Source organism: Pristiophorus japonicus, chromosome 27 (assembly GCF_044704955.1).
Source record: "Pristiophorus japonicus isolate sPriJap1 chromosome 27, sPriJap1.hap1, whole genome shotgun sequence".
NCBI lineage: Eukaryota > Metazoa > Chordata > Chondrichthyes > Pristiophoridae > Pristiophorus > Pristiophorus japonicus.
The window spans coordinates 15,759,303-15,785,814 of NC_092003.1; the positions used below are offsets into that span (position 1 = coordinate 15,759,303).

At 51.4% G+C, this 26,512-nt stretch overlaps 1 protein-coding gene across 1 annotated transcript in view; it reads left to right on the forward strand.

The window, feature by feature from the left end:
• naaladl1 (N-acetylated alpha-linked acidic dipeptidase like 1) overlaps nt 1-26,512 on the forward strand; it is a 102,564-nt gene extending 76,052 nt beyond the window's left edge. Inside the window, exons 20-26 of the mRNA XM_070868035.1 lie at nt 8,238-8,329; nt 10,230-10,320; nt 12,277-12,358; nt 14,542-14,715; nt 23,551-23,638; nt 24,987-25,079; nt 26,188-26,512. Coding sequence (XP_070724136.1) covers nt 8,238-8,329; nt 10,230-10,320; nt 12,277-12,358; nt 14,542-14,715; nt 23,551-23,638; nt 24,987-25,079; nt 26,188-26,365 — 798 coding nt within the window. The 3' untranslated portion in view covers nt 26,366-26,512. The remainder of the gene's footprint in view (nt 1-8,237; nt 8,330-10,229; nt 10,321-12,276; nt 12,359-14,541; nt 14,716-23,550; nt 23,639-24,986; nt 25,080-26,187) is intronic.

Sequence of the window (26,512 nt, forward strand, 5' to 3'; positions counted from 1 at the left end):
ACTGCCCCTCCAACAGTGCAGCGCTCCCTCAGTACTGCCCCTCTGACAGTGCGGCGCTCCCTCAGTACTGCCCCTCCGACAGTGCAGCACTCTCTCAGTACTGCCCCTCCGACAGTACGATGCTCCCTCAGTACTGCCCCTCCAACAGTGCAGCGCTCCCTCAGTACTGCCCCTCCAACAGTGTGGCACTCCCTCAGTACTGCCCCTCCGACACTGCGCCGCTCCCTCAGTACTGCCCCTCCGACAGTGCAGCACTCCCTCAGTACTGCCCCTCCGACAGTGCGCCGCTCCCTCAGTACTGCCCCTCCGACAGTGCAGCACTCCCTCAGTACTGTTCTGGAGTGTCAACTTAGATTAAGATCCTGGAGTGGGACTTGAACCCACAACCTTCAGACTTATGTAGGGTGTGTGTTTTTCACTCTACTCTGACTCTTAGACCTCGGAACCTATCATGGGAAAGGACAATACATGGCACAACATTTCGGCTTAACCCAGTGTCCGTTTTATTACGCAACAAAAACTGACTAAAAACTACAGGACTAGACTTCTGAGAGAAATTGACTTTAGACATACAATCGCCAGCCCTGGTTATAGCTCTACTTCTGTCCATTCTCAGCACTGCCTGCCTGCTGTTTCTTCTTGTGTCATTCCTCCTGCTTAAGGTATTGGTGAGGCCACACCTGGAGTACTGCGTGCAGTTTTGGTTTCCATATTTACGAAAGGATATACTTGCTTTGGAGGCAGTTCACAGAAGCTTCACTCGGTTGATTCCGGAGATGAGGGGGTTGACTTATGAGGAAAGGTTGAGTAGGTTGGGCCTCTACTCATTGGAGTTCAGAAGAATGAGAGGTGGTCTTATCAAAACATATAAGATAATGAGAGGGCTCGACAAGGTGGATGCAGAGAGGATGTTTCCACTGATGGGGGAGACTAGAACTAGGGGGCATGATCTTAGAATAAGGGGTCGCCCATTTAAAACTGAGATGAGGAGGAATTTCTTCTCTCAGAGGGTCGTAAATCTGTGGAATTCTCTGCCCCAGAGAGCTGTGGAGGCTGGGTCATTGAATATATTTAAGGTGGAGATAGACAGATTTTTGAGCGATAAGGGAGTGAAGGGTTATGGGGAGCGGGCGGGGAAGTGGAGCTGAGTCCATGATCAGATCAGCCATGATCTTATTGAATGGCAGAGCAGGCTCGAGAGGCCGAATGGCCGACTCCTGCTCCTATTTCTTATGTTCTTATGTAAGTTCTGGCTTTATTCTGTTTTGCCGTGTTCTCTGCTTGCTTTCCTTCATCCTGTGTATTAGATTTATATCCGGGTTTTGAATAAGTTTCCCACTGTGACGAAATGCGTTTTTCGATCTGTTTAACTGTGTGGTGATGAGATTGAATGGCTCCTGATTTGTGTGCGGAGTTGACAATGCAAAATATATTTCCAGATGCTGAAATGCTGTTAGCCCCAAAATTTGCACCTTGTGGGGAGGTCCTTTGTTGTTACAGACTCGATGTCTCCATCAAGTTCAAGTTCAGTAACATCTTGAGGTCATTTCCACATTAAAGGACCTCTTGCGCTAATTTCTTTTTCAAAAATATACTTTATTCATATAAAATTTTCACAATACATTGGAATATAGTTCAGTACCTTACGCTCAGCAGTTCCATACAATGCACGAGCGTGCATTTCATTTCAAGGTACAGTTTAGTACAATCCGTAAATCACGTTATATGTAGTACTGTGCAAATAAGGGTATTACATGGAGCAGATGAGAACAGGTTTACATTACGTTCCAGGATACATTTCAATACCGATCACCAATCACGTTACATGTAGCACTGTGCAGATGAAAGCACTACACGGAACGGATGAGAATACATTTACACTTCTTTACAAGTTACTAAACAGTGCAGAGACTTACATTATACATGACACAACACAGGTGTGTTTCAGTACATGGTGCTCTGTGTATACAAGCAGATTAACAAGTACAGCCCGAGGGGGGTCTGATTCCATCCCCTGGGTTTACCGTGGTGGAAGGGCCTTAAACTCTGGCCCTTCCCCATCGTGCCTTTGGGGCGACTGCACCAACCTTTAGTGCATCCCTCAGCACGTACTCCTGGACCTTGGATTGTGTCAGTCTGCAACACTTGGCCGTGGACATCTCCTTGCTCTGGAAGACCAGCAAGTGTCGGGAAGACCAAAGTTCGTCTTTCACCGAGTCGATGGCCCTCCAGCAGCAGATGATGTCTGTCTGGGTGTGTGTCCCTGGGAACAGTCCGCAGAGCACAGGGTCCTGTGTTACCGAGCTGCTTGGGATGTTGCCTGCTTGAAAGAAAAAGAGAACATGCATTGTGGTTTTACTGTCAGCCCAATGGGTTCATTCATCGAGCTGATCCCCTTTCCGTTACCGAGGGAAAACTTGCACTCAAATTCCAAACTGAAAATTTTCTTAAAAATTTTACAAATGCTCAGAATAATTATTCGACTCTTGACAAGATGTTGCTTTCTGAAGTCTTGTACAGAGCGTTACCTTTTCTGCATTCTAAAAGTTCGACAAACACACATACTAATGATGGTACCACACGTACCAATAGTTTACACATTACAATGGTTCTCGCCTTCATGCATAATAGCAGCACACAGCCTTTTCTCCACTGGTCCACATTCTTAAATTGGTCAGAAAATTATTATTTTAAAATACCAAATATATGTGATTGCCTCATGTCTGGAACTAGAGGTTTTTCACACAATTTAAACCAACCAAAATTCCACCATGGCCATATTAAAAGGCTGGTTTTCACAGGTTAATTAACCTCCATAACTCCACATTAATTCAAACCAATTTCAAACTAACCAGTGCCACTTGTAAAAAACCTATGCAGACACGCACACTTAAAGACAAGTTAAAACCCATCCTTTTAACTTTACCATTCACACTGAAGCATCACACACAATATATTTCATCACTTTTCAAACATCCATTGTAGAGAGTGATGTCACCATGACCCAGGTCGCTGATTGGAGCGTGGGCAGGTACAGCAGGAGCGATGAGGTCGGGACGAGGGAGCGGCGAGAGATTGTAGAGGGACGTGATCGGGGCCCAGGAGAGCCGAGGGCCCGGGGGCAGCACGGGCCCAGCCCACACTGTGCGATATGTGGGCGCGCACTGGGTCCGTGCAGCAGAGCTGGTCTCCAGTCGTCCTGGTTAACCCTTGCCACTGGACCAAGACCTCGCTCTGTCAAGCCCCGTGTGGTGGCTGGTGTGCAACGGTCACCCCACGTTAAAAAAACCCACCCACGGGCATCTTCCACCCTTCAGGCTATAGATCGGGATCCGGAATATTAGGTCCTTCACTGAAACATCTGTGAAATTTTTGACATGGAAGCAAGTCATCCTCGATTCGAGGGACTGCCTATGGATCTGAGGCATGGACCATGTACAGAAGGCACCTCAAGTCGCTGGAGATATATCACCAACGATATCTCTGCAAGATCCTGCAAATCCCCTGGGAGGACAGACGCACCAACGTTAGCGTCCTCGACCAGGCCAACATCCCCAGTATTGAAGCACTGACCACACTCGACCAGCTTCACTGGGCAGGCCACATAGTTCACAGGCCAGATACGAGACTCCCTAAGCAAATGCTTTATGCGGAGCTCCTTCATGGTAAACGAGCCAAAGGAGGGCAGCGGAAACGTTATAAGGACACCCTCAAAGCCTCCTTGGTAAAGTGCGACATCCCCACTGACACCTGGGAGACCCTGGCCGCAGACCGCCCGAGGTGGAGAAAGTACATCCGGGAGGGCGTTGAGCTCCTCGAGTCTCGACGCAAAGAGCATGGAGAGGCCAGGCGCAGGCAGCGGAAGGAGCACGCGGCAAACCGGCCCCACCCACCCCTGTCTGTCCCACCTGTAACAGGGTCTGTGTCTCCCGTCTCGGACTGTTCAGCCAGCAGAGAACTCACTCAGGGAGTGGAAGCAAGTCCTCCTCGACTCGAGGCACTGCCTGTGATGATGCTAGCAAATTCTATCTTTTATTTTCTTAGATGCACAGAAATGTTGTTTTTTTCTTATTTTTTTTTTCTTCTCTTAAACAAATGCTTTACTCCCATAAACACAAGGCTTCCCGGCCATGCTTTGTTGTTCCTTTTGGATCCCGCAGGGTCCTTCTGCTCACCGAGTTTCACCTTTTCCTGAAATCTCCTGCTGTCGGCTTTCAAAATGTCTAAACCTGCTTTTGTAGCTACTAAGGAGGATCCGCTTCACGTTCACATCCCCCAACTCTGGGTGACCCTTCCAAAAATCCGCCCAGCATCTAGTAACATCCAGCGGACCATCCGCGGAGTTAATGGGGCCTGTGTCCCAGCTCAATGCTCACAGTCACTGATCGGGTCGCTGTTCCCGGTGCTTCCGGAGCCGGCCGACCCTCACTATTCTGGGTCCCCTCAGCGGGCTCCTTTCTCGCCTCATCCCAGTCTACCCCAACTTCCCCCGGTGTCAGAAGACAAGCCATACCCTTGGCCCCGGGTAATGCTAGGTTCAGCTTACTGAAGTCTTTTAGCTGACCCTCAGCCTTGTCAGCTCTCTCCGCGAGTCGGGAATTGTCTTCTCGGAGGACTTGCTCGCTGAACTTAGCCTCGGTCACCTGGCACTGTAAGTACTCTGAGTGATTCCCTGCCGTTTCCTCCCTCAGACCTTGGTCCTGCTTTTCTTTCTCGGAACTGGCTACCTCGTCTTTTAACCCTTTATTCTCCTCCTCCAGCTGCCCCACCCTTTCCCGTAACAGTGGCGTTTGCTCCTGCCGGCCCATGAGCCAAGCCGCCTTCTCTTTTGGCCCTGTGTGGTTACTACTGACTGTCCACTCTGCCGTTTTTTTCCTGCGGATCCCCAGAGTGCGACATTTCTCGTGCCCATGGCTCTGAAATGTCCAGTTTGTTGCACATATATGCAGCTATCTGAGCCTCCATGGACTTCCTACGACTGTGCTTAGCCGTGGGCTGTACCACGTTTTGCTGCGGTGAGTCCATTTCCAGTGGGTCTGGCTGAGAAATTCTCCCTGACTACCTCGGTCTCCCCTGAGACTACCTCGCAGTGACCTGCGGTTCCTGCCACTCGGGCTTCTCTCTGTGGCTACCCTCGTCGACCCGAGATTACTCCAGCCTGTCCGACACTGTTTCTCTCCTGGTCCCCTAGTCGCCTTTGAGATCACCCTTGATAGCACCTTTGAGATTGTTGAGTGTGTATAATACAAGTATACTCCCTGTACACTCAATGTACAGTTACATAAGACCACTGGATGTACCTTCACACTGTATACACTATGCCTGTACCACCAGAGGGTGCAACTGGTGGAGGCCGAGGAGTCACCTGCACACGACAGGTAACCAGGTATAAAAGGGAGCTCACCTTACTGTACCCTCACTCAGGAGCTGCAATAAATGGACTAAGGTCACCACAGTTCAAGTACAATACCTTACCTCGTGGAGTCATTACTAGAGTGCTTACAGACACAATAGAGATCACCCTTGGCCTCCCTGAGACCCCCCCGTTCGCAGACTACCCGCGACTACCTTTTGGCTTCTCTCCGTGACTACCCCAGTCAACCGGGATTACTCCAGCCTAACCAAGACTGTTTCCTTCCTCTGCTGGCTGCCCTAGCTGCCCCCGAGAAGATAACTTTTCGACTAACTTAGCCGACCTTAGACTTAACCAAGCCTCCCTCGGGGTTCTTGCCCTGGTTTTTGTGTCCGTGATCCTATTTCCAATGCCGAGGTCCTGCCGCGGTCGCCAATTTCTGTAGGGTGTGTGTTTTTCACTCTACCCTGATTCTTAGACCTCGGAACTTATAGCGGGAAAGGACAATACATGGCACAACATTTCGGCTTAACCCAGTGTCTGTTTTATTACGCAACAAAAACTGACTAAGAACTACAGGACTAGACTGCTGAGAGAAATTGGCTTCAGACATACAATCACCGGCCCTGGCTATAGCTCTACTTCTGTCCGTTCTCTGTGGTGCATGTTTGCTGATTCTATTTGTGTTCTCCCTCCTGCTTCTGTTTTGCTGTGTTCTCTGCTTTTTGTTGCTTTTCCTCCTCTTCCTCCTGCTTAACTTAGCCGTTGCTTCTTGTGCTTGTCTGTGTCCGTATATTTATATCCAGGTTTTGAATAAGTTTCCGCTGTGACGAAATTCGACTAGCGATCCGTTTCACTGGATGGCTCCTTTGTTGTCCGGTCCTTTTACAGATTCGATGTCTCCAGTGGCTGCTTTCCCCACCCTGGTCAATCAAGTTCAGGGTCTCACGTAACATTTCATTGTTGTTATGCATGAAGTCAGTTTTTGGTTCCTGACCACAGGATGTCCTTAATTGTCCAGCTTAATTCCAAAGCTTGTATCAACCAATTTTTAGTTCATGGTCTGTGTTTTTTCCTGAAGATTTTGGAGCCTTACACTTACATCGAGCGTACAGCACAGAAACAGGCCATTGGGCCCCACCGCTCCGTCCCGGTGTTTATGTTCCACACCAGCCCCCTCCCACCCCTCCCCATCTCACCCCATCACCATATCCTTCTGTTCCTTTCTCCCCCGTGTGTTTATCCGGCTTCCCCTTAAATACATCGATACTATTCACTTCAACCACTCCCTGAACATTTTGCTCGAGTAGATGGGGAGAGCCTGTTCCCGGGGGGGCAGGAGGGTGGGTAACCAGAGGGACACAGATTGACGATAATCGGTGAAGGAACCAGAGGGGGAGATGGGGAGAATGTTTTTACGCAGCGAGTTGTTGTGATCGGGAACGCGCTGCCTGAAAGGGCGGTGGGAGCAGATTCAATAGTGACTTTCAAACCGGGGAATGGATAAATATTTGAAAAGGAAACATTAGCCGGGCTGTGGGGAGAGAGCAGGGGGGAGTGGGACTGATTGGATCGCTCTGTCACAGAGCCGGCACAGGCTCGATGGGCCCAATGGCCGCCTCCTGTGCTGTGCGATTCTATGGAATGTCAGATTAAAGTGAATTTCCCTCAGAGTGCACTTCTCTCACTGACTGCAGTCTCTCTCGCCCTCAGTTTAATACACTGCCTAAAGTTTACAGAGCATGAAACAAAAGCCACAAGGGGCGTGTCATCAGAAGGTGGAGTGGATTTCCTCCCGACCCTTGGCACCACCAGTGAGCGAGGTCCGTTCTGTCCCCTCCCTCCGTGTTTTGAAAGCCGGGTCCCGAGGGGCAGTTTGCCGTTTCTCTCACTGTCCCGACCCTCTGTCCACGCTGTGGACCCTGTTTGAGGGGGGAGATATTCTCACTTCACCGGACCAAACACAGTCACAGTGCTGGGGGAGGGAGAGAAGGAAGGGCGAGATTTCCGAACTTTAAAAAGAATTCAACTCCCATTAACCTGCACTTGACTGGTAAACACTCTCAGCAGGGGAGCCTCACCCACTCCCTCCGTACTCTTTTGTGGAGAGAGCGAGCATTCATACAATGACACAGAATTACATCCAGTGTAAGATTCTGAGGGGGCTGGACAGGGTAGATGCAGAGAGGATGTTTCCCCTTATGGGGGAATCTAGAACTAGGGGACACAGTCTCAGAATAAGGGACCGCCCATTTAAAACTGAGATGAGGAGGAATTTCTTCTCGGAGGGTTGTAAATCTGTGGAACTCTCTGCCCCAGAGAGCTGTGGAGGCTGGGTCATTGAATATATTTAAGGCGGAGATAGACAGATTTTTGAGCGATAAGGGAGTCAAGGGTTATGGGGAGCGGGCGGGGAAGTGGAGCTGAGTCCATGATCAGATCAGCCATGATCGTATTGAATGGCGGAGCAGGCTCGAGGGGCCGAATGGCCGACTCCTGCTCCTATTTCTTATGAGTGTACAGCACAGAAACAGGCCATTTGACCCCACTGCTCAGTGCCGGTGTTTATGCTCCACACCAGCCCCCTCCCACCCCTCTCCATCTCACCCCATCACCATATCCCTCTATTCCTTTCTCCCTCATGTCTTTATCCAGCTTCCCCCCAAATACATCGATACTATTCGCCTCAACCCCTCCCTGTGGTAGCGAGTTCTACATTCTCACCCCTCTCTGGGTAAAGAAGTTTCTCCTGAATTCCCCATTGGATTTGTTAGTGACTGTCTGATATTGAGGGACCCTCCATTGCGATGAATGTTGCCATGGAGACGACATTTGTGTTAAAGCCCTGCCTGGGCTTTTACTGATTGTCATTCTTGTGGTCTAGGTCCCAGCTCCCGGACACCAAGACCTGTCCGTCTACGATAACTGGATGAAGCATTCGAACCGGACGAGTCCTCTCCATGGTGTCATCCCAAAGTAAGCTGGCTGCTCACTATCTAATCTCTACCCGTAATATATTAAAGGATGTGTCTTTTTGTACTTCCAAAATGGCCGCCTTGTCTTTGGTTGGCTCTCCATTATCACATGACCTATTACTGATTGGTCCCCTTTGGAGGATAAGCCACACCCTGAATTTTCTGTGGCGTGTGTACTTGGAACCGCCCAGCCCAAGTTCTGACTGACTTTGCAAATTGTAATTCGAACCATTTTGACTTCAGAAGCCACAGAGGATAGGTCTCCCCAAAAGCCACCAAGTTCCAGCCGAAGTCCCTTACCCCAGTGCAAGGGCATCCCTCCCCCAGCCAGAGTCCCTTAACCCAGCGCAAGTGCTGATATTAAAAATCTGACGCACAACTTTCCCCATTAACAAATTCCCCTGTCCACATTTATAATGGGTTTTCCCTCTGAGGGACCTGGGGGTCCTTGTACACCAATCACTGAAAGTTAACCTGCAGGTACAGCAAGCAATTCAGAAAGCAAATGGTATGTTGGCCTTTATTGCAAGAGGATTTGAGTATAAGAGTAAAGAAGTCTTAATGCAATTATATAGGGCCCTGGTGAGACCACACCTGGAGTATTGTGCACAGTTTTGCTCTCCTTACCTAAGGAAGGATATACTTGCCATTGAGGGAGTGCAACGAAGGTTCACCAGACTGATTCCTGGGATGGGGGGATTGTCCTATGAGGCGAGATTGAGCAGACTGGGCCGATATTCTCTCATCACCATAGGTGGTCCCTCGAACGAGGATGACTTGCTTCCACAAGAGTTCACAGATGTTTCAATGAAGGACCCGATGTTCCAGATCCTGAACTCCAGTTGAGGGGGTGGAAGATGCCTGTGGGTGGGTTTTTTTAACGTGGGGTGACCGTTGCACACCAGCCACCACACGGGCTTGACAGAGCGAGGTCTTGGTCCAGGGGCAAGGGTTAACCAGGACGACTGGAGACCAGCTCTGCGCTCACATATCGCACAGTGTGGGCTGGTTCCCTATCCCCCATTTACAGGTGCCCCTACCCTATCCCCCATTTACGGCTTGTCCTTGATATGGCATGTGTCAACATAACAAAAACAGATCACTTGCTGTACCTGCATACTAACTTTTTGTCTTTAATGCACAGGGACCCCCAGGTCCCGCTGCACTGCAGCACTTTGTAATCCATTTAAATAATAATTTGCTCTTTTATTTTTCCTGCCAAAGTGGATAACCTCACACTTTCCCACATTATACTCCATCTGACGAATGTTTGCCCACTCACTTTTTTCTTATCATTGCAATAGTATCGAATACGCAAACTGTCCAGCTGGCTCTCCAAACCCGTTGCCATGACGCCCTCGCTCCCCCCCGAGTGAATAATAACAAGAAGAATCCAAAGTGTGAAATACCCCCCCCCCCCCACACCCGCCCTGCCCAGAGTATAAAACCAGGCGGCCGCTGTGAGCCGCTCGCACTGGCTCCAACTCATCGAGATAAGGGCCCAGCGCGGCCTCACTGGAGCTCGGCCCAAGCTCAGAGCCTGACACTGTCCCATCAAATACTCCCAGGGCAGGTACAGGGGGTTAAACACTCTAATTCTGCCCTCCTGAGCATCCCTGATTATAATCGCTCCACCATCGGTGGCCATGCCTTCTGTTGCCTGGGCCCCAAGCTCTGGAACTCCCTCCCTAAACCTCTCTTCCCCCTCTCTCTCTCCTCCTTTAAGACGCTCCTTAAAACCCACCTCTCTGACCCGGCTTTTGGTCACCTGCCGTAACTTCGCCTTTTGGGGCTCGGTGTCAAGTTTATTTGTTCTGTCTCAAAACGCTCCTCTGAAGCGCCCTTGGGACGTTTTACTACGTTAAAGGCGCTATATAAATGCAAGTTGTTGTTGTCCTCAGCATGGGGAGTCTGGGAGCGGGCAGCGACTATGCATCTTTCTTCCATTACCTGGGGATCAGCTCCATGGACATTGCGTACACGTACGACAAGGTAAGGTCAGTTCTTTTGTGTCCCTCTGCCCCTCTGTGTGAGAGAGGACAGTCCCGGGAGAACAAGTTGTCACTACTCCACTGGAGGCCCTGTCTCAGGCGTGGTGTGTCGGTTAAGTACGATACGGTGTTTTGATGCGGTGTGTTGGCGCACCAAGGTGTGTTTGTTCTGTTTCTGTCAGAGTGTCGTGTATGGTGAACGATAACTCTCCTGCTCGCTTCAACACTACACCAAGAAACATGGCTAAAGGTCAGAGCTTCAGAATCCAAATCCTTTAATAAATGCAGTGTAAAACTGTTGTCGAGGAATAAAGACAGATCTAGAATTCTTGTAATACAACAGGAACAATCGAATAAAAATAGCAGTAAAGAGAAGTCACTTACATAAGGTTCGCAAATACAGAAGTTGCGCTTGTGATTAACAAAAGTTAAAGATTGTTCTAGCTAAAATGGATGCTGGCTTTGTTTCCCTTTCTGCCTGTCTGTGGCCAATCAGAAAACACCCACCCAGTGGCTGGAAGCAGCAAGACAGCTACGGTGGCTCCAATCTGTTCAGAAGCACCACATGTTAGGTGGTGTGTTGATGCAGACTGGTGCCGGAATTGGTGCCGATATAACGTGTTGATGTGGTGTGGGTTACTGGCACTGCGCGTTGGTGTCAGTACTGTATGTTGGGTTAGAGTGTTGGCGCTGGGTGTTGGAGTAGGTGTACTGCGTTGTTTTGTGTGCACACGTGTGCGTGTGTCTGTGTTGTGTGCGTGCCTACGTTTTATATGTGTTTCTGTGTGTGTGTGTTTCGTGTGTGTGTTTCTGTGTGTGTGTGAGTGTGTGAGAGTGAGTGTGTGTGTGTGTGCAAGTCTGCGTGAGTGTGTTTCTGTGTGTGTGAGTGCGAGTGTGAGAGTTTGTGTGTGTGTATGTGTGTGTGAGAGAGAGAGACAGAGAGAGAGATTGTGTGTGAGTGTGAGTGAGTGTGAGTGAGTGTGTGTGAGTGTGTGTGAGTGTGAGAGAGAGACAGAGAGAGAGATTGTGTGTGAGTGTGTATGTGTATGTGTGTGAGTGTGAGTGTGTGTGCGTGAGTGAGTGTGAGTATGAGTATGAGTGAGTGTGAGTATGAGTGAGTGTGAGTGAATGTGTGTGTGTGTGTGTGTGAGTGTGAGTGTGTGTGTGAGAGAGACAGAGAGAGATTGTGTGTGAGTGTGAGTGTGAGTGTGTGTGTGTGTGTGTGTGAGTGTGAGGGAGAGAGGGAGAGAGGCAGAGAGAGACAGAGAGAGAGATTGTGTGTGTGTGTGAGAGTGTGTGTGAGTGTGTGAGTGTGGGAGTGTGAGAGTGTGAGAGGGAGAGAGGCAGAGAGACAGAGAGAGATTGTGTGTGAGTGTGAGTGAGTGTGTGTGTGTGTGTGTGTGTGAGTGAGTGTGTGTTGGTGAGTGTGTGTGAGTGAGTGTGTGTTGGTGTGTGTGAGTGTGAGGGAGAGAGGCAGAGAGACAGAGAGAGAGATTGTGTGTGAGTGTGTATGTGTGTGTGTGTGTGAGTGGTGAGTGTGTGTGTGAGTGTGTGTTGGTGAGTGAGTGTGTGAGTGTGAGTGAGTGAGTGTGTTGGTGAGTGAGTGTGTGAGTGTGAGTGAGTGAGTGAGTGAGTGTGTATGTGTGTGTGTGTGTGTGTGTGTGAGTGAGTGAGTGTGTGTGTGAGTGTGTATGTGTGTATGTGTGTGTGTGAGTGTGTGTTGGTGAGTGAGTGAGTGCGTGAGTGAGTGTGTGTTGGTGAGTGAGTGTGAGTGAGTGAGTGAGTGTGTATGTGTGTTGGTGAGTGAGTGAGTGTGTGAGTGTAAGTGAGTGAGTGTGTGAGTGAATGTGTGTTGGTGAGTGAGTGAGTGTGTGAGTGAGAGTGTGTGAGTGTGTGAGTGTATCTGTGTGTAGGGGAGTGGATTTCACTAAACGTTGTGTTCTTGTCTTCCCCCAAGGCGAAAACCAAGGCCCGGATCTACCCTGCGTACCACACGGCCTACGACACCTTCGATTACGCCTCGCGCTTCATCGACCCAGGTCCGTGCAGTCAGTTGGCACTGGGGGTAGACCTTCCCCCCGCCCGGGGCGAGTCAGTGCCAGGGAGGGTGGGCAGCGAGCGGGGGGGTGGGGGGGTCGGGGCCCCAGGGTGGGAAGGAGATCAATGCTGATCGTTCCAGCGCAGGAGGGGCTGGTGTGGGGAGAGGGTATTGCAGGCATCTGGGGCGCCATCCCCGATTGCCCCAGTGGCCGAGTCAGCATTAACGGGGGCAACAAAGAGTGCAGAGACACAAAGTGACAGCTCGACTTCACCACCTCCTGCCTGAAAAGAGGCCATGACTCACCTCCATTCACCCACCCTCTCAAACGGGCAGCGGCAATTCGCCGGGCTCATCCTCTGTAATCAGCTTGGCTCAGTCAGTCTCACTCTCTCTCCTTCCGAGGCACTAGGTCGTGGGTTCGAGCCCCACGCCACAGACTTGAGCCCCATAATCCAGGCCCACACTCCCAGTGCAGTACTGAGGGAGTGCCGCACTGTCGGAGGGGCAATACTGAGGGAGTGCCGCACTGTCGGAGGGGCAGTACTGAGGGAGCGCCGCACTGTCGGAGGGGCAGTACTGAGGGAGTGCCGCACTGTCAGAGGGACAGTACTGAGGGAGTGCCGCACTGTCGGAGGGCCAGTACTGAGGGAGTGCCGCACTGTCGGAGGGCCAGTACTGAGGGAGTGCCGCACTGTCGGAGGGGCAGTACTGAGGGAGTGCCGCACTGTCGGAGGGCCAGTACTGAGGGAGTGCCGCACTGTCGGAGGGCCAGTACTGAGGGAGTGCCGCACTGTCGGAGGGGCAGTACTGAGGGAGTGCCGCACTGTCGGAGGGCCAGTACTGAGGGAGCGCTGCACTGTCGGAGGGGCTGTACTGAGGGAGTGCCGCACTGTCGGAGGGCCAGTACTGAGGGAGTGCCGCACTGTCGGAGGGGCAGTACTGAGGGAGTGCCGCATTGTCGGAGGGCCAGTACTGAGGGAGTGCCGCACTGTCGGAGGGCCAGTACTGAGGGAGCGCTGCACTGTCGGAGGGGCTGTACTGAGGGAGTGCCGCACTGTCGGAGGGCCATTACTGAGGGAGTGCCGCACTGTCGGAGGGCCAGTACTGAGGGAGCGCTGCACTGTCGGAGGGGCTGTACTGAGGGAGCGCGCGCTGTCAGAGGAGCAGTACTGAGGGAGTGCCGCACTGTCGGAGGGGCAGTACTGAGGGAGTGCCGCACTGTCGGAGGGCCAGTACTGAGGGAGTGCCGCACTGTCGGAGGGGCAGTACTGAGGGAGTGCCGCACTGTCGGAGGGCCAGTACTGAGGGAGCGCCGCACTGTCGGAGGGGCTTTACTGAGGGAGTGCCGCACTGTCGGAGGGGCAGTACTGAGGGAGTGCCGCACTGTCGGAGGGGCAGTACTGAGGGAGTGCCGCACTGTCGGAGGGGCAGTACTGAGGGAGTGCCGCACTGTCGGAGGGGCAGTACTGAGGGAGCGCGCGCTGTCAGAGGAGCAGTACTGAGGGAGTGCTGCACTGTCGAAGGTGCCATCTTTCAGATGAGTCGTTAAACCGAGGCCCTGTCTGCCCTCTCAGGTGGGTGTAAAAGATCCCAAGGCCATTATTTGAGAAAAGAGCTGAAATATTTATCCCTCAACCAACATCACCAAAACAGATGATCTGGCTCATTATCACTTTGCTGTGTGTGGGAGCTTGCTGTGCGCAAATTGGCTGCCGCGTTTCCTAGATTGCAAGCGTGAATACACTTCAAAAAAAGTACTTCATTGGCTGTAAAGTGCTTTGGGACGTCTTGAGATGGAGAAAGGCGCGATGGAAATGCAAGTTTTTGCCTGTTTCAGCAGTGACCCCCGTGAGGAGCAGTCTGTGGTCTCTAAGGAGTGCGTCGTGCGTACCCTCCCCTTCCCCCACCCCCCCGGCCTTGGAAAAATAACGACTGCCCTTCTGCAGCAATGCGCTCACTGCACCGAACCTAGACACGGCCTTCTGCGAAAGAGCCAGGCCGACTGAGGCCTAGTCGGGGTCAACAGCCTCAGTGTGGATTTGAGCCTCGGAGCGCCCTCTGGCCAGCTGCGTGATTTGCCCCGCCCCTCCCCGTGTCTCGCGCGCCAACGCACTCTCCCCCCAGGCGCGCGTTAAAAGCCGCCCGAGCCTCACCGCCTCCCCTTTACGCCCCCCACCCCAGGGTTCACCAGCCACCAGACGGTGGGCCGGACGGCCGGGAACGTGCTGCTACGTCTGGCCGACAGCCCCCTGCTCCCCTTCAACCCCAGCGACTACGCCGAGGCTGTTCAGCTGCTCTACAACACGGCAGAGGAAGAGTTCGCCACCGGGCTGGTCAAGCACAACATCTCCCTGGGTGAGAACCTCCATTATATCTCAGCCTGTAACTCACTCCCGGGTATCTGTTATTCGATATATAAACCCCCCGAATCGCTCGATTAGATTCCAGCCTGTAACTCACTCCCAGGTATCCGTTATTCTATATATAAACCCCCCGAACCCCTCGATTAGATTCCAGACTGTAACTCACTCCCAGGTATCAGTTATTCTATATATAAACCCCCCGAATCGCTCGATTAGATTCCAGCCTGTAACTCACTCCCAGGTATCCGTTATTCTATATATAAACCCCCGAACCCCTCGATTAGATTCCAGACTGCAACTCACTCCCGGGTATCTGTTATTCTCTATATAAACCCCCCGAATCGCTCGATTAGATTCCAGCCTGTAACTCACTCCCAGGTATCCGTTATTCTATATATAAACCCCCCGAACCCCTCGATTAGATTCCAGACTGTAACTCACTCCCGGGTATCTGTTATTCTAGATATAAACCCCCGAACCCCTCGATGAGATTCCAGCCTGTAACTCACTCCCGGGTATCTGTTATTCTCTATATAAACCCCCCGAATCGCTCGATTAGATTCCAGCCTGTAACTCACTCCCAGGTATCCGTTATTCTATATATAAACCCCCCGAACCCCTCGATTAGATTCCAGACTGTAACTCACTCCCGGGTATCTGTTATTCGATATATAAACCCCTGAACCCCTCGATTAGATTCCAGCCTGTAACTCACTCCCGGGTATCTGTTATTCTATATATAAACCCCCCGAACCCCTCGATTAGATTGCAGACTGTAACTCACTCCCGGGTATCGATTATTCTAGATATAAACCCCCGAACCCCTCGATTAGATTCCAGCCTGTAACTCACTCCCGGGTATCTGTTATTCTATATATAAACCCCCCGAACCCCTCGATTAGATTCCAGCCTGTAACTCACTCCCGGGTATCTGTTATTCTATATATAAATCCCCCAAACCCCTCGATTAGATTCCAGCTTGTAACTCACTCCCGGGTATCTGTTATTCTATACATAAACCCCCCGAACCCCTCGATTAGATTCCAGCCTGTAACTCACTCCCAGGTATCTGTTATTCTATATATAAAACCCCGAACCCCTCGATTAGATTCCAGCCTGTAACTCACTCCCAGGTATCTGTTAGTCTATATATAAACCCCCCGAACCCCTCGATTAGATTCCAGACTGTAACTCACTCCCAGGTATCTGTTATTCTATATATAAACCCCCGAACCCCTCGATTAGATTCCAGCCTGTAACTCACTCCCGGGTATCTGTAATTCTATATATAAACCCCCCCGAACCCCTCGATTAGATTCCAGCCTGTAACTCACTCCCGGGTATCCGTTATTCTATAGATAAACCCCCCCAAAACCCTCTATTGGATTCCAGACTGTAACTCACTCCCGGGTATCTGTTATTCGATATATAAAGCCCCCGGACCCCTCGATTAGATCGCAGACTGGAACTCACTCCCAGGTATCAGTTATTCTATATATAAACCACCCGAACCCCTCGATTAGATTCCAGCCTGTAACTCACTCCCGAGTATCTGTTATTCTATATATAAACCACCCGAACCCCTCGATTAGATTCCAGCCTGTAACTCACTCCCGAGTATCTGTTATTCTATATATAAACCCCCCGAACCCCTCGATTAGATTCCAGCCTGTAACTCACTCCCGGGTATCTGTTATTCTATATATAAACCACCCGAACCCCTCGATTAGATTCCAGCCTGTAACTCACTCCCGAGTATCTGTTATTCTATAGATAACCCCCCACCCCTGAACCCCTCGATTAGATCCCAGCCTGTAACTCACTCCCGGGTATCCGTTATTCCATATATATAAACCCCCCCGAACCCCTTGATTAGATTCCAGACTGTAACTCACTCCCGGGTATCTGTTATTCCATATATAAACCTCCCGAACCCCTCGATTAGATTCCAGCCTGTAACTCACTCCCGGGTATCTGTTATTATATATAAAAAAACACCGAACCCCTCGATTATATCTCAGCCTGTAACTCACTCCCGGGTATCTGTTATTCTATATATAAACCCCCCGAACCCCTCGATTAGATTCCAGACTGCAACTCACTCCCGGGTATCTGTTATTCTATATATAAACCCCCCGGACCCCTCGATTAGATTCCAGCCAGTAACTCACTCCCGGGTATCTGTTATTCTCTATACAAACCCCCCGAATCGCTCGATTAGATTCCAGCCTGTAACTCACTCCCAGGTATCCGTTATTCTATATATAAACCCCCCGAACCCCTCGATTAGATTCCAGACTGGAACTCACTCCCAGGTATCAGTTATTCTATATATAAACCCACCGAACCCCTCGATTAGGTTCCAGCCTGTAACTCACTCCCGGGTATCTGTTATTCGATATATAAACCCCCGAACCCCTCGATTAGATTCCAGCCTGTAACTCACTCCCGGGTATCTGTTATTCTATATATAAACCCCCCAAACCCCTCGATTTGATTCCAGCCTGTAACTCACTCCTGGGTATCTGTTATTCTATATATAAACCCCCCGAACCCCTCGATTAGATTCCAGCCTGTAACTCACTCCCGGGTATCTGTTATTCTATATATAACCCCCCCGAACCCCTCGATTAGATTCCAGCTTGAAACTCACTCCCGGGTATCTGTTATTCTATACATAACCCCCCCGAACCCCTCGATTAGATTCCAGCCTGTAACTCACTCCCAGGTATCTGTTATTCTATATATAAACCCCCGAACCCCTCGATTAGATTCCAGCCTGTAACTCACTCCCAGGTATCTGTTAATCTATATATAAACCCCCCGAACCCCTCGATTAGATTCCAGACTGCAACTCACTCCCAGGTATCCGTTATTCTATATACAAACCCCCGAACCCCTCGATTAGATTCCAGCCTGTAACTCACTCCCGGGTGTCTGTTATTCTATATATAAACCCCCCCGAACCCCTCGATTAGATTCCAGCCTGTAACTCACTCCCGGGTATCTGTTATTCTATATATAACCCCCTCCCTCCCCGAACCCCTCGATTAGATTCCAGCCTGTAACTCACTCCCGGGTATCCATTATTCTATATATAAACCCCCCGAACCCCTCGATTAGATTCCAGCCTGTAACTCACTCCCGGGTATCTGTTATTCTATATATGAACCCCCCGAACCCCTCGATTAGATTCCAGCCTATAACTCATTCCCGGGTATCTGTTATTCTATATATGAACCCCTCGGTTAGATTCCAGCCTGGAACTCACTCCCGGGTATCTGTTATTCTATATATAACCCCCCGAACACCCTGATTAGATTTCAGCCTGTAACTCACTCCCGGATATCTGTTATTCTATATATAAACCCCCCCGAAGCCCCCGATTAGATTCCAACCTGTAACTCACTCCCAGGTATCTGTCATTCTATATATAAACCCCTCCGAACCCCTCGATTAGATTCCAGCCTGTAACTCACTCCCAGGTATCTGTTATTCTATATATAACCCCCCGAACACCCTGATTAGATTCCAGCCTGTAACTCACTCCCGGGTATCTGTTATTCTATATATAAACCCCCCGAACCCCTCGATTAGATTCCAGCCTGTAACTCACTCCCGGGTATCCGTTATTCTATAGATAAACCCCCCCAAACCCCTCTATTGGATTCCAGACTGTAACTCACTCCCGGGTATCTGTTATTCTATATATAAAGCCCCTGGACCCTTCGATTAGATTCCAGTCTGTAACTCACCCCGGGTATCTGTTATTCTATATAAAAACCCACCCCCCGAACCCCTCGATTAGATTCCAGCCTGTAACTCACTCCCGGGTATCTGTTATTCTATATATAAACCCCCCCGAACCCCTCGATTAGATTCCAGCCTGTAACTCACTCCCGAGTATCTGTTATTCTATATATAAACCCCCGAAACCACTCGATTAGATTCCAGCCTGTAACTCACTCCCAGGTATCTGTTATTCTATATATAACCCCCCGAACCCCTCGATTAGATTCCAGCCTGTAATTCACTCCCGGGTATCTGTTATTCTATATATAAACCCCCCAAACCCCTCGATTTGATTCCAGCCTGTAACTCACTCCCGGGTATCTGTTATTCGATATATAAACCCCCAGAACCCCTCGATTAGATTCCAGCCTGTAACTCACTCCCGAGTATCTGTTATTCTGTAGATAACCCCCCACCCCTGAACCCCTCGATTAGATCCCAGCCTGTAACTCACTCCCGGGTATCTGTTATTATATATAAAAAAACACCGAACCCCTCGATTAGATTCCAGACTCTAACTCACTCCCGGGTATCTGTTATTCTATATATAAACCCCCCAGAACCCCTCGATTAGATTCCAGACTGTAACTCACTCCCGGGTATCTGTTATTCTATATATAAACCTCCCGAACCCCTCGATTAGATTCCAGCCTGTAACTCACTCCCGGGTATCTGTTATTATATATAAAAAAACACCGAACCCCTCGATTAGATTCCAGACTCTAACTCACTCCCGGGTATCTGCTATTCTATATATAAATCCCCCAGAACCCCTCGATTAGATTCCAGACTGTAACTCACTCCCAGGTATCTGTTATTCTATATATAAACCCACCCCCCGAACCCCTCGATTAGATTCCAGCCTGTAACTCACTCCCGGGTATCTGTTATTCTATATATAAACCCACCCCCCGAACCCCTCGATTAGATTCCAGCCTGTAACTCACTCCCGGGTATCTGTTATTCTATATATAAACCGCTCCGAACCCCTCTATTGGATTCCAGACTGTAACTCACTCCCGGGTATCTGTTATTCTATATATAAATACCCCCGAACCCCTCGATTAGATTCCAGCCTGTAACTCACTCCCGAGTATCTGTTATTCTATATATAAACCCCCCAAACCACTCGATTAGATTCCAGCCTGTAACTCACTCCCAGGTATCTGTTATTCTATATATAACCCCCCGAACCCCTCGATTAGATTGCAGCCTGTAACTCACTCCCGGGTATGTGTTATTCTATATATAAACCCCTCAAACCCCTCGATTTGATTCCAGCCTGTAACTCACTCCCGGGTATCTGTTATTCTATATATAAACCCCCCGAACCCCTCGATTAGATTCCAGCCTGTAACTCACTCCCGAGAATCTGTTATTCTATATATAACGCCCCACCCCTGAACCCCTCGATTAGATCCCAGCCTGTAACTCACTCCCGGGTATCCGTTATTCCATATATATAAACCCCCCCGAACCCCTCGATTAGATTCCAGACTGTAACTCACTCCCGGGTATCTGTTATTCTATATATAAACCTCCCGAACCCCTCGATGAGATTCCAGCCTGTAACTCACTCCCGGGTATCTGTTATTATATATAAAAAAACACCGAACCCCTCGATTAGATTCCAGACTGTAACTCACTCCCGGGTATCTGTTATTCTATATATAAACCCCCCGAACCCCTCGATTAGATTCCAGCCTGTAACTCACTGCCGGGTATCTGTTATTCTATATATAAACCCCCCAAACCACTCGATTAGATTCCAGCCTGTAACTCACTCCCAGGTATCTGTTATTCTATATATAACCCCCCGAACCCCTCGATTAGATTCCAGCCTGTAACTCACTCCTGAGTATCTGTTATTCGATATATAAACCCCCCGAACCCCTCGATTAGATTCCAGCCTGTAACTCACTCCCGAGTATCTGTTATTCTATAGATAACCCCCCACCCCTGAACCCCTCGATTAGATCCCAGCCTGTAACTCACTCCCGGGTATCCGTTATTCCATATATATAAACCCCCCCGAACCCCTCGATTAGATTCCAGCCTGTAACTCACTCCCGGGTATCTGTTATTATATATAAAAAAACACCGAACCCCTCGATTAGATTCCAGCCTGTAACTCACTCCCGGGTATCTGTTATTCTATATATAAACCCCCCAAACACCTCGATTTGATTCCAGCCTGTAACTCACTCCCGGGTATCTGTTATTCTATATATAAACCCCCCGAACCCCTCGATTAGATTCCAGCCTGTAACTCACTCCCGAGTATCTGTTATTCTATATATAACCCCCCACCCCTGAATCCCTCAATTAGATCCCAGACTGTAACTCACTCCCGGGTATCTGTTATTTTATATATAAACCTTCCGAACCCCTCGATTAGATTCCAGCCTGTAACTCACTCCCGGGTATCTGTTATTATATATAAAAAAACACCGAACCCCTCGATTAGATTCCAGACTGTAACTCACTCCCGGGTATCTGTTATTCTATATATAAACCCCCCAGAACCCCTCGATTAGATTCCAGCCTGTAACTCACTCCTGAGTACCTGTTATTCTATATATAAACCCCCCGAACCCCTCGATTAGATTCCAGCCTGTAACTCACTCCCGGGTATCTGTTATTCTATATATAAACCCACCCCCCGAACCCCTCGATTAGATTCCAGCCTGTAACTCACTCCCGAGTATCTGTTATTCTATATATAAACCCCCCAAACCACTCGATTAGATTCCAGCCTGTAACTCACTCCCAGGTATCTGTTATTCTATATATAACCCCCCGAACCCCTCGATTAGATTCCAGCCTGTAACTCACTCCTGGGTATCTGTTATTCTATATATAAATCCCCCAAACCCCTCGATTTGATTCCAGCTTGTAACTCACTCCCGGGTATCCGTTATTCTATAGATAAACCATCCCAAACCCCTCTATTGGATTCCAGACTGTAACTCACTCCCGGGTATCTGTTATTCTATATATAAACCTCCCGAACCCCTCGATTAGATTCCAGTCTGTAACTCACCCCGGGTATCTGTTATTCTATATATAAACCCACCCCCCGAACCCCTCGATTAGATTCCAGCCTGTAACTCACTCCCGGGTATCTGTTATTCTATATATAAACCCCCCCGAACCCCTCGATTAGATTCCAGCCTGTAACTCACTCCCGAGTATCTGTTATTCTATATATAAACCCCCCAAACCACTCGATTAGATTCCAGCCTGTAACTCACTCCCGGGTATCTGTTATTCTATATATAAACCCCCCGGACCCCTCGATTAGATTCCAGTCTGTAACTCACTCCCGGGTATCTCTTATTCTATATATAAACCCCCCGAACCCCTCGATTAGATTCCAGCCTGTAACTCATTCCCGGGTATCTGTTATTCTATATATTAACCCCTCGATTTGATTCCAGCCTGTAACTCACTCCCGGGTATCTGTTATTCTATATATAAACCCCCCCGAACCCCCCGATTAGATTCCAGCCTGTAACTCACTCCCGAGTATCTGTTATTCTATATATAACCCCCCACCCCTGAACCCCTCGATTAGATTCCAGCCTGTAACTCACTCCCGGGTATCTGTTATTCTATATATAAACCCCCCAAACCCCTCGATTTGATTCCAGCCTGTAACTCACTCCCGGGTATCTGTTATTCTATATATAAACCCCCCCCGAGCCCCTAGATTAGATTCCAGCCTGTAACTCACTCCCGGGTATCTGTTATTCTATATATAATCCCCTAAACCCCTCAAGTTGACTGATCTCGAACTGTGACTAATCTCGGGGTGTGACTGATCTCGGGGTGTGACTGATCTCGGGGTGTGACTGATCTCGGGGTGTGACTGATCCCGCGCTGTGACTGATCTCGGGGTGTGACTGACCTCGGGGCGTGACTGATCTCGGGGTGTGACTGATCTCGGGGTGTGACTGATCTCGAGGTGTGACTGATCTCGGACTGTGACTGATCTCGGGGTGTGACTGATCCCGGGGTGTGACTGATCTCGGGGCGTTACTGATCTCGGGGTGTGACTGATCTCGGGCTGTGACTGATCTCGGGGTGTGACTGATCCCGGACTGTGACTGATCCCGGACTGTGACTGATCTCGGGGTGTGACTGATCTCGGACTGTGACTGATCTCGGGGTGTGACTGATCTCGGACTGTGACTGATCTCGGGCTGTGACTGATCTCGGGGTGTGACTGATCTCGGGGTGTGACTGATCTCGAGGTGTGACTGATCTCGAGGTGTGACTGATCTCGGGGTGTGACTGATCTCGGGGTGTGACTGATCTCGGACTGTGACTGATCCCGGACTGTGACTGATCTCGGGGTGTGACTGATCTCGGGGTGTGACTGATCTCGGGGTGTGACTGATCTCGGGGTGTGACTGATCTCGAGGTGTGACTGATCCCGGGGTGTGACTGATCTCGGGGTGTGACTGATCTCGGGGTGTGACTGATCCCGGGGTGTGACTGATCTCGGGGCGTTACTGATCTCGGGGCGTGACTGATCTCGGGGTGTGACTGATCTCGGGGCGTTACTGATCTCGGGGTGTTACTGATCTCGGGGTGTTACTGATCTCGGGGTGTGACTGATCTCGGGGCGTTACTGATCTCGGGGCGTGACTGATCTCGGGGCGTTACTGATCTCGGGGTGTTACTGATCTCGGGGTGTGACTGATCTCGGGGCGTGACTGATCTCGGACTGTGACTGATCCCGGACTGTGACTGATCTCGGGGTGTGACTGATCTCGGGGCGTTACTGATCTCGGGGCGTGACTGATCTCGGGGCGTTACTGATCTCGGGGTGTTACTGATCTCGGGGTGTGACTGATCTCGGGGTGTGACTGATCTCGGACTGTGACTGATCCCGGACTGTGACTGATCTCGGGGTGTGACTGATCTCGGGGTGTGACTGATCTCGGGGTGTGACTGATCTCGGGGTGTGACTGATCTCGGGGTGTGACTGATCTCGGGTATCTGTTTGACACTTTCTCTGTTTTTCTAGAACACCTACAGTCTGCGGTGACGAGGCTGAGAGATGCGGCAGGCGGCCTGAATGCTCGAATATCTGAGCTGGGAGATCAGAGGGAATGGTGGGTGTCACATGCTCTCTGACCCCCAATACCCCCACCCTTAATCATGAGTGACCTCTGAACCTGCACTGCGCACCAGGGGATTTTGTCAAGAGGTTTTCGGGCAACTGCTCAACCCATAAACTCAAAAGCTAAATCTTCCCCACATGTAAAGTTCGCCAAAGAATTGTTGGGGTCACCGCAGGCAATGTCCGGGCATTCGGGGTTCTTGGGGGAAGCCCCCCCCCCCCATGACCTCTGAACCTGGGGGCAGCACCGTGGGGTTCTGGGGGAGGCCGAAGGGTGCTTGGAGTGGGGACCCCAAGTTTGCTATAGGACCAGCGATGTCTGCTGAATTTGCCACTCGAGGAGTATGTACTGGATTTCGCTCAGACAGGAGTGAACCGTTCCCTTTACCCCGCTGTGTGCTGTCATCACCATCACAGGCAGTCCCTCAGAACCGAGGAAGACTTGCTTCCACTCTAAAAATGAGTTCTCAGGTGACTGAACCGTCTAATACGGGAATTACAGTCTCTGTCACAGGTAGTCGTTAAGGGAAGGGGAGGATGGGACTGGTTTGCCGCACGCTCCTTCCGCTGCCTGCGTTTGGTTTCTGCATTTTCTCGGCGACGAGACTCGAGGTGCTCAGCGCCCTCCTGGATGCACTTCCTCCACTTGGGGCGGACTGGTCTTTGGCCAGGGACTCCCAGGTGTCGGTGGGGATGTTGCACTTTATCAGGGAGGCTTTGAGGGTGGTCCCTTGTAACGTTTCCTCTGCCCACCTTTGGCTCGTTTGCCGTGAAGGAGTTCCGTGTGGAACGCCTGCTTTGGGAGTCTCGTGTCTGGCACATGCGGACAATGTGGCCCTGCCCAGCAGAGCTGGTCGAGTGTGGTCAGTGCTTCAATGCTGGGGATGTTGGCCTGGTCGAGGACGCTAACGTTGGTGCTTCTGTCCTCCCAGGGGATTTGTAGGATCTTGCGGAGACATCGTTGGTGATATATCTCCAGCGACTTGAGGTGTCGACTGTACACGGTCCATGTCTCTGAGCCATACAGGAGGGCGGGTATCACTACAGCCCTGTAGACCATCAGCTTGGTGGCAGATTTGAGGGTCTGGTCTTCAAACACTCTTTTCCTCAGGCGGCCGAAGGCTGAGCTGGTGCACTGGAGGCGGTGTTGGACCTCGTCGCCAATGTCTGCTCTTGTTGATAAGAGGCTCCCGTACTGTGCATGTGCATGTACAGGAGCTGACACTGAGACACACACGGGCTGTACGGTCCCAGACGGGGGGTGATTATACCAGGTATTGTTCTGTGCCCTGTGTGTGTGTGTGCCGTGTGTGACGGTGCCTCTCTGTCCTGTAATCCAGCCCACTGAAGCTGCGGATGTTCAACGATCAGCTGATGCTGCTGGAGCGGTCCTTCCTCAACCCCATAGCATTTCCCGACAAGTTGTACTATCGGTAAGTCTGCTCGCTGGTCCTCGCTAACCACAGCCCCGTCTCCCTCACCGCTCGCTGCCCGCATCCAGCCCCCCCCGGCCCTGTGCCCCCACCCCCCCGTCCGGTACACCCAAGGCCACGTGGTGTGGGTCTCCCATACACACAACACTCAGCGGGTCAGGCAGCGCCTGTGGGGAGAGGCACCGTTACCATCTCAGGCCCATCCTTCCCCACACCCACCTCTTCAATCTGACCTGACCCTGTGAAACAGTGTCGCCTCGCTCCGTCCGTCTCACTCCCTGTCTCATTCTCTCGCTCCCCGTCTCATTCTCCCTCAGCCTCCCCCCCCCTCCCCCACTGACGCGGCTCTCCCCATTCCCAGTGACGAGGGTCCCACCGATGGGGGCTCCCCCCTCCCCCACTGACGAGGGTCTCCCCTTCCCCAGTGACGAGGGTCCCACCAACGGGGGTCTCCCCTCCCCCAGTGACGAGGGTCTCCCCTCCCCCAGTGACGAGGGTCCCACCAACGGGGGTCGCCCCTCCCCCAGTGACGAGGGTCCCACCAACGGGGGTCGCCCCTCCCCCAGTGACGAGGGTCTCCCCTCCCCCAGTGACGAGGGTCCCACCAACGGGGGTTGCCCCTCCCCCAGTGACGAGGGTCCCACCAACGGGGGTCGCCCCTCCCCCAGTGACGAGGGTCTCCCCTCCCCCAGTGACGAGGGTCCCACCAACGGGGGTCTCCCCTCCCCCAGTGACGAGGGTCTCCCCTCCCCCAGTGACGAGGGTCCCACCAACGGGGGTCGCCCCTCCCCCAGTGACGAGGGTCCCACCAACGGGGGTCGCCCCTCCCCCAGTGACGAGGGTCTCCCCTCCCCCAGTGACGAGGGTCCCACCAACGGGGGTCTCCCCTCCCCCACTGACGCGGCTCTCCCCTCCCCGTGACGACGGTCTCCCCTCCCCCAGTGACGAGGGTCTCCCCTCACCCACCGACGGGGGCCCCCCCTCCCCCACTGACGCGGCTCTCCCCATCCCCAGTGACGAGGGTCCCACCAATGGGGGTCTCCCCTCCCCCAGTGACAAGGGTCTCCCCTCCCCCACTGACGAGGGTCTCGCCTGTTCCATTCCACAGACACGTTCTCTACGCCTCGAAAGACTCGGCGGTGCGCTCGTTCCCGGGACTGGCCGACGCCTACCTGCGAGCCGAGGGCGGGGGCGGGGCAGCAGCCTGGGACCATGTCCGGAAGCACGTGGCCACCATCACCTACACGCTGGAGAGCGCGGCTTCGACGCTGGAGGCGGTGATCTAGCAGGAGGGCCGAGGGAACCGGCTCCCGGGGCCCAGCGAGGGGCCGCACCGGCACACCACCGGCAAAAGACAATGGGTCATAGGCTTCCTCCGCGGTTACATCCCCACTCAACACGTGCCCTCCGCCCCCGCTCTGACCTCTCCCCGC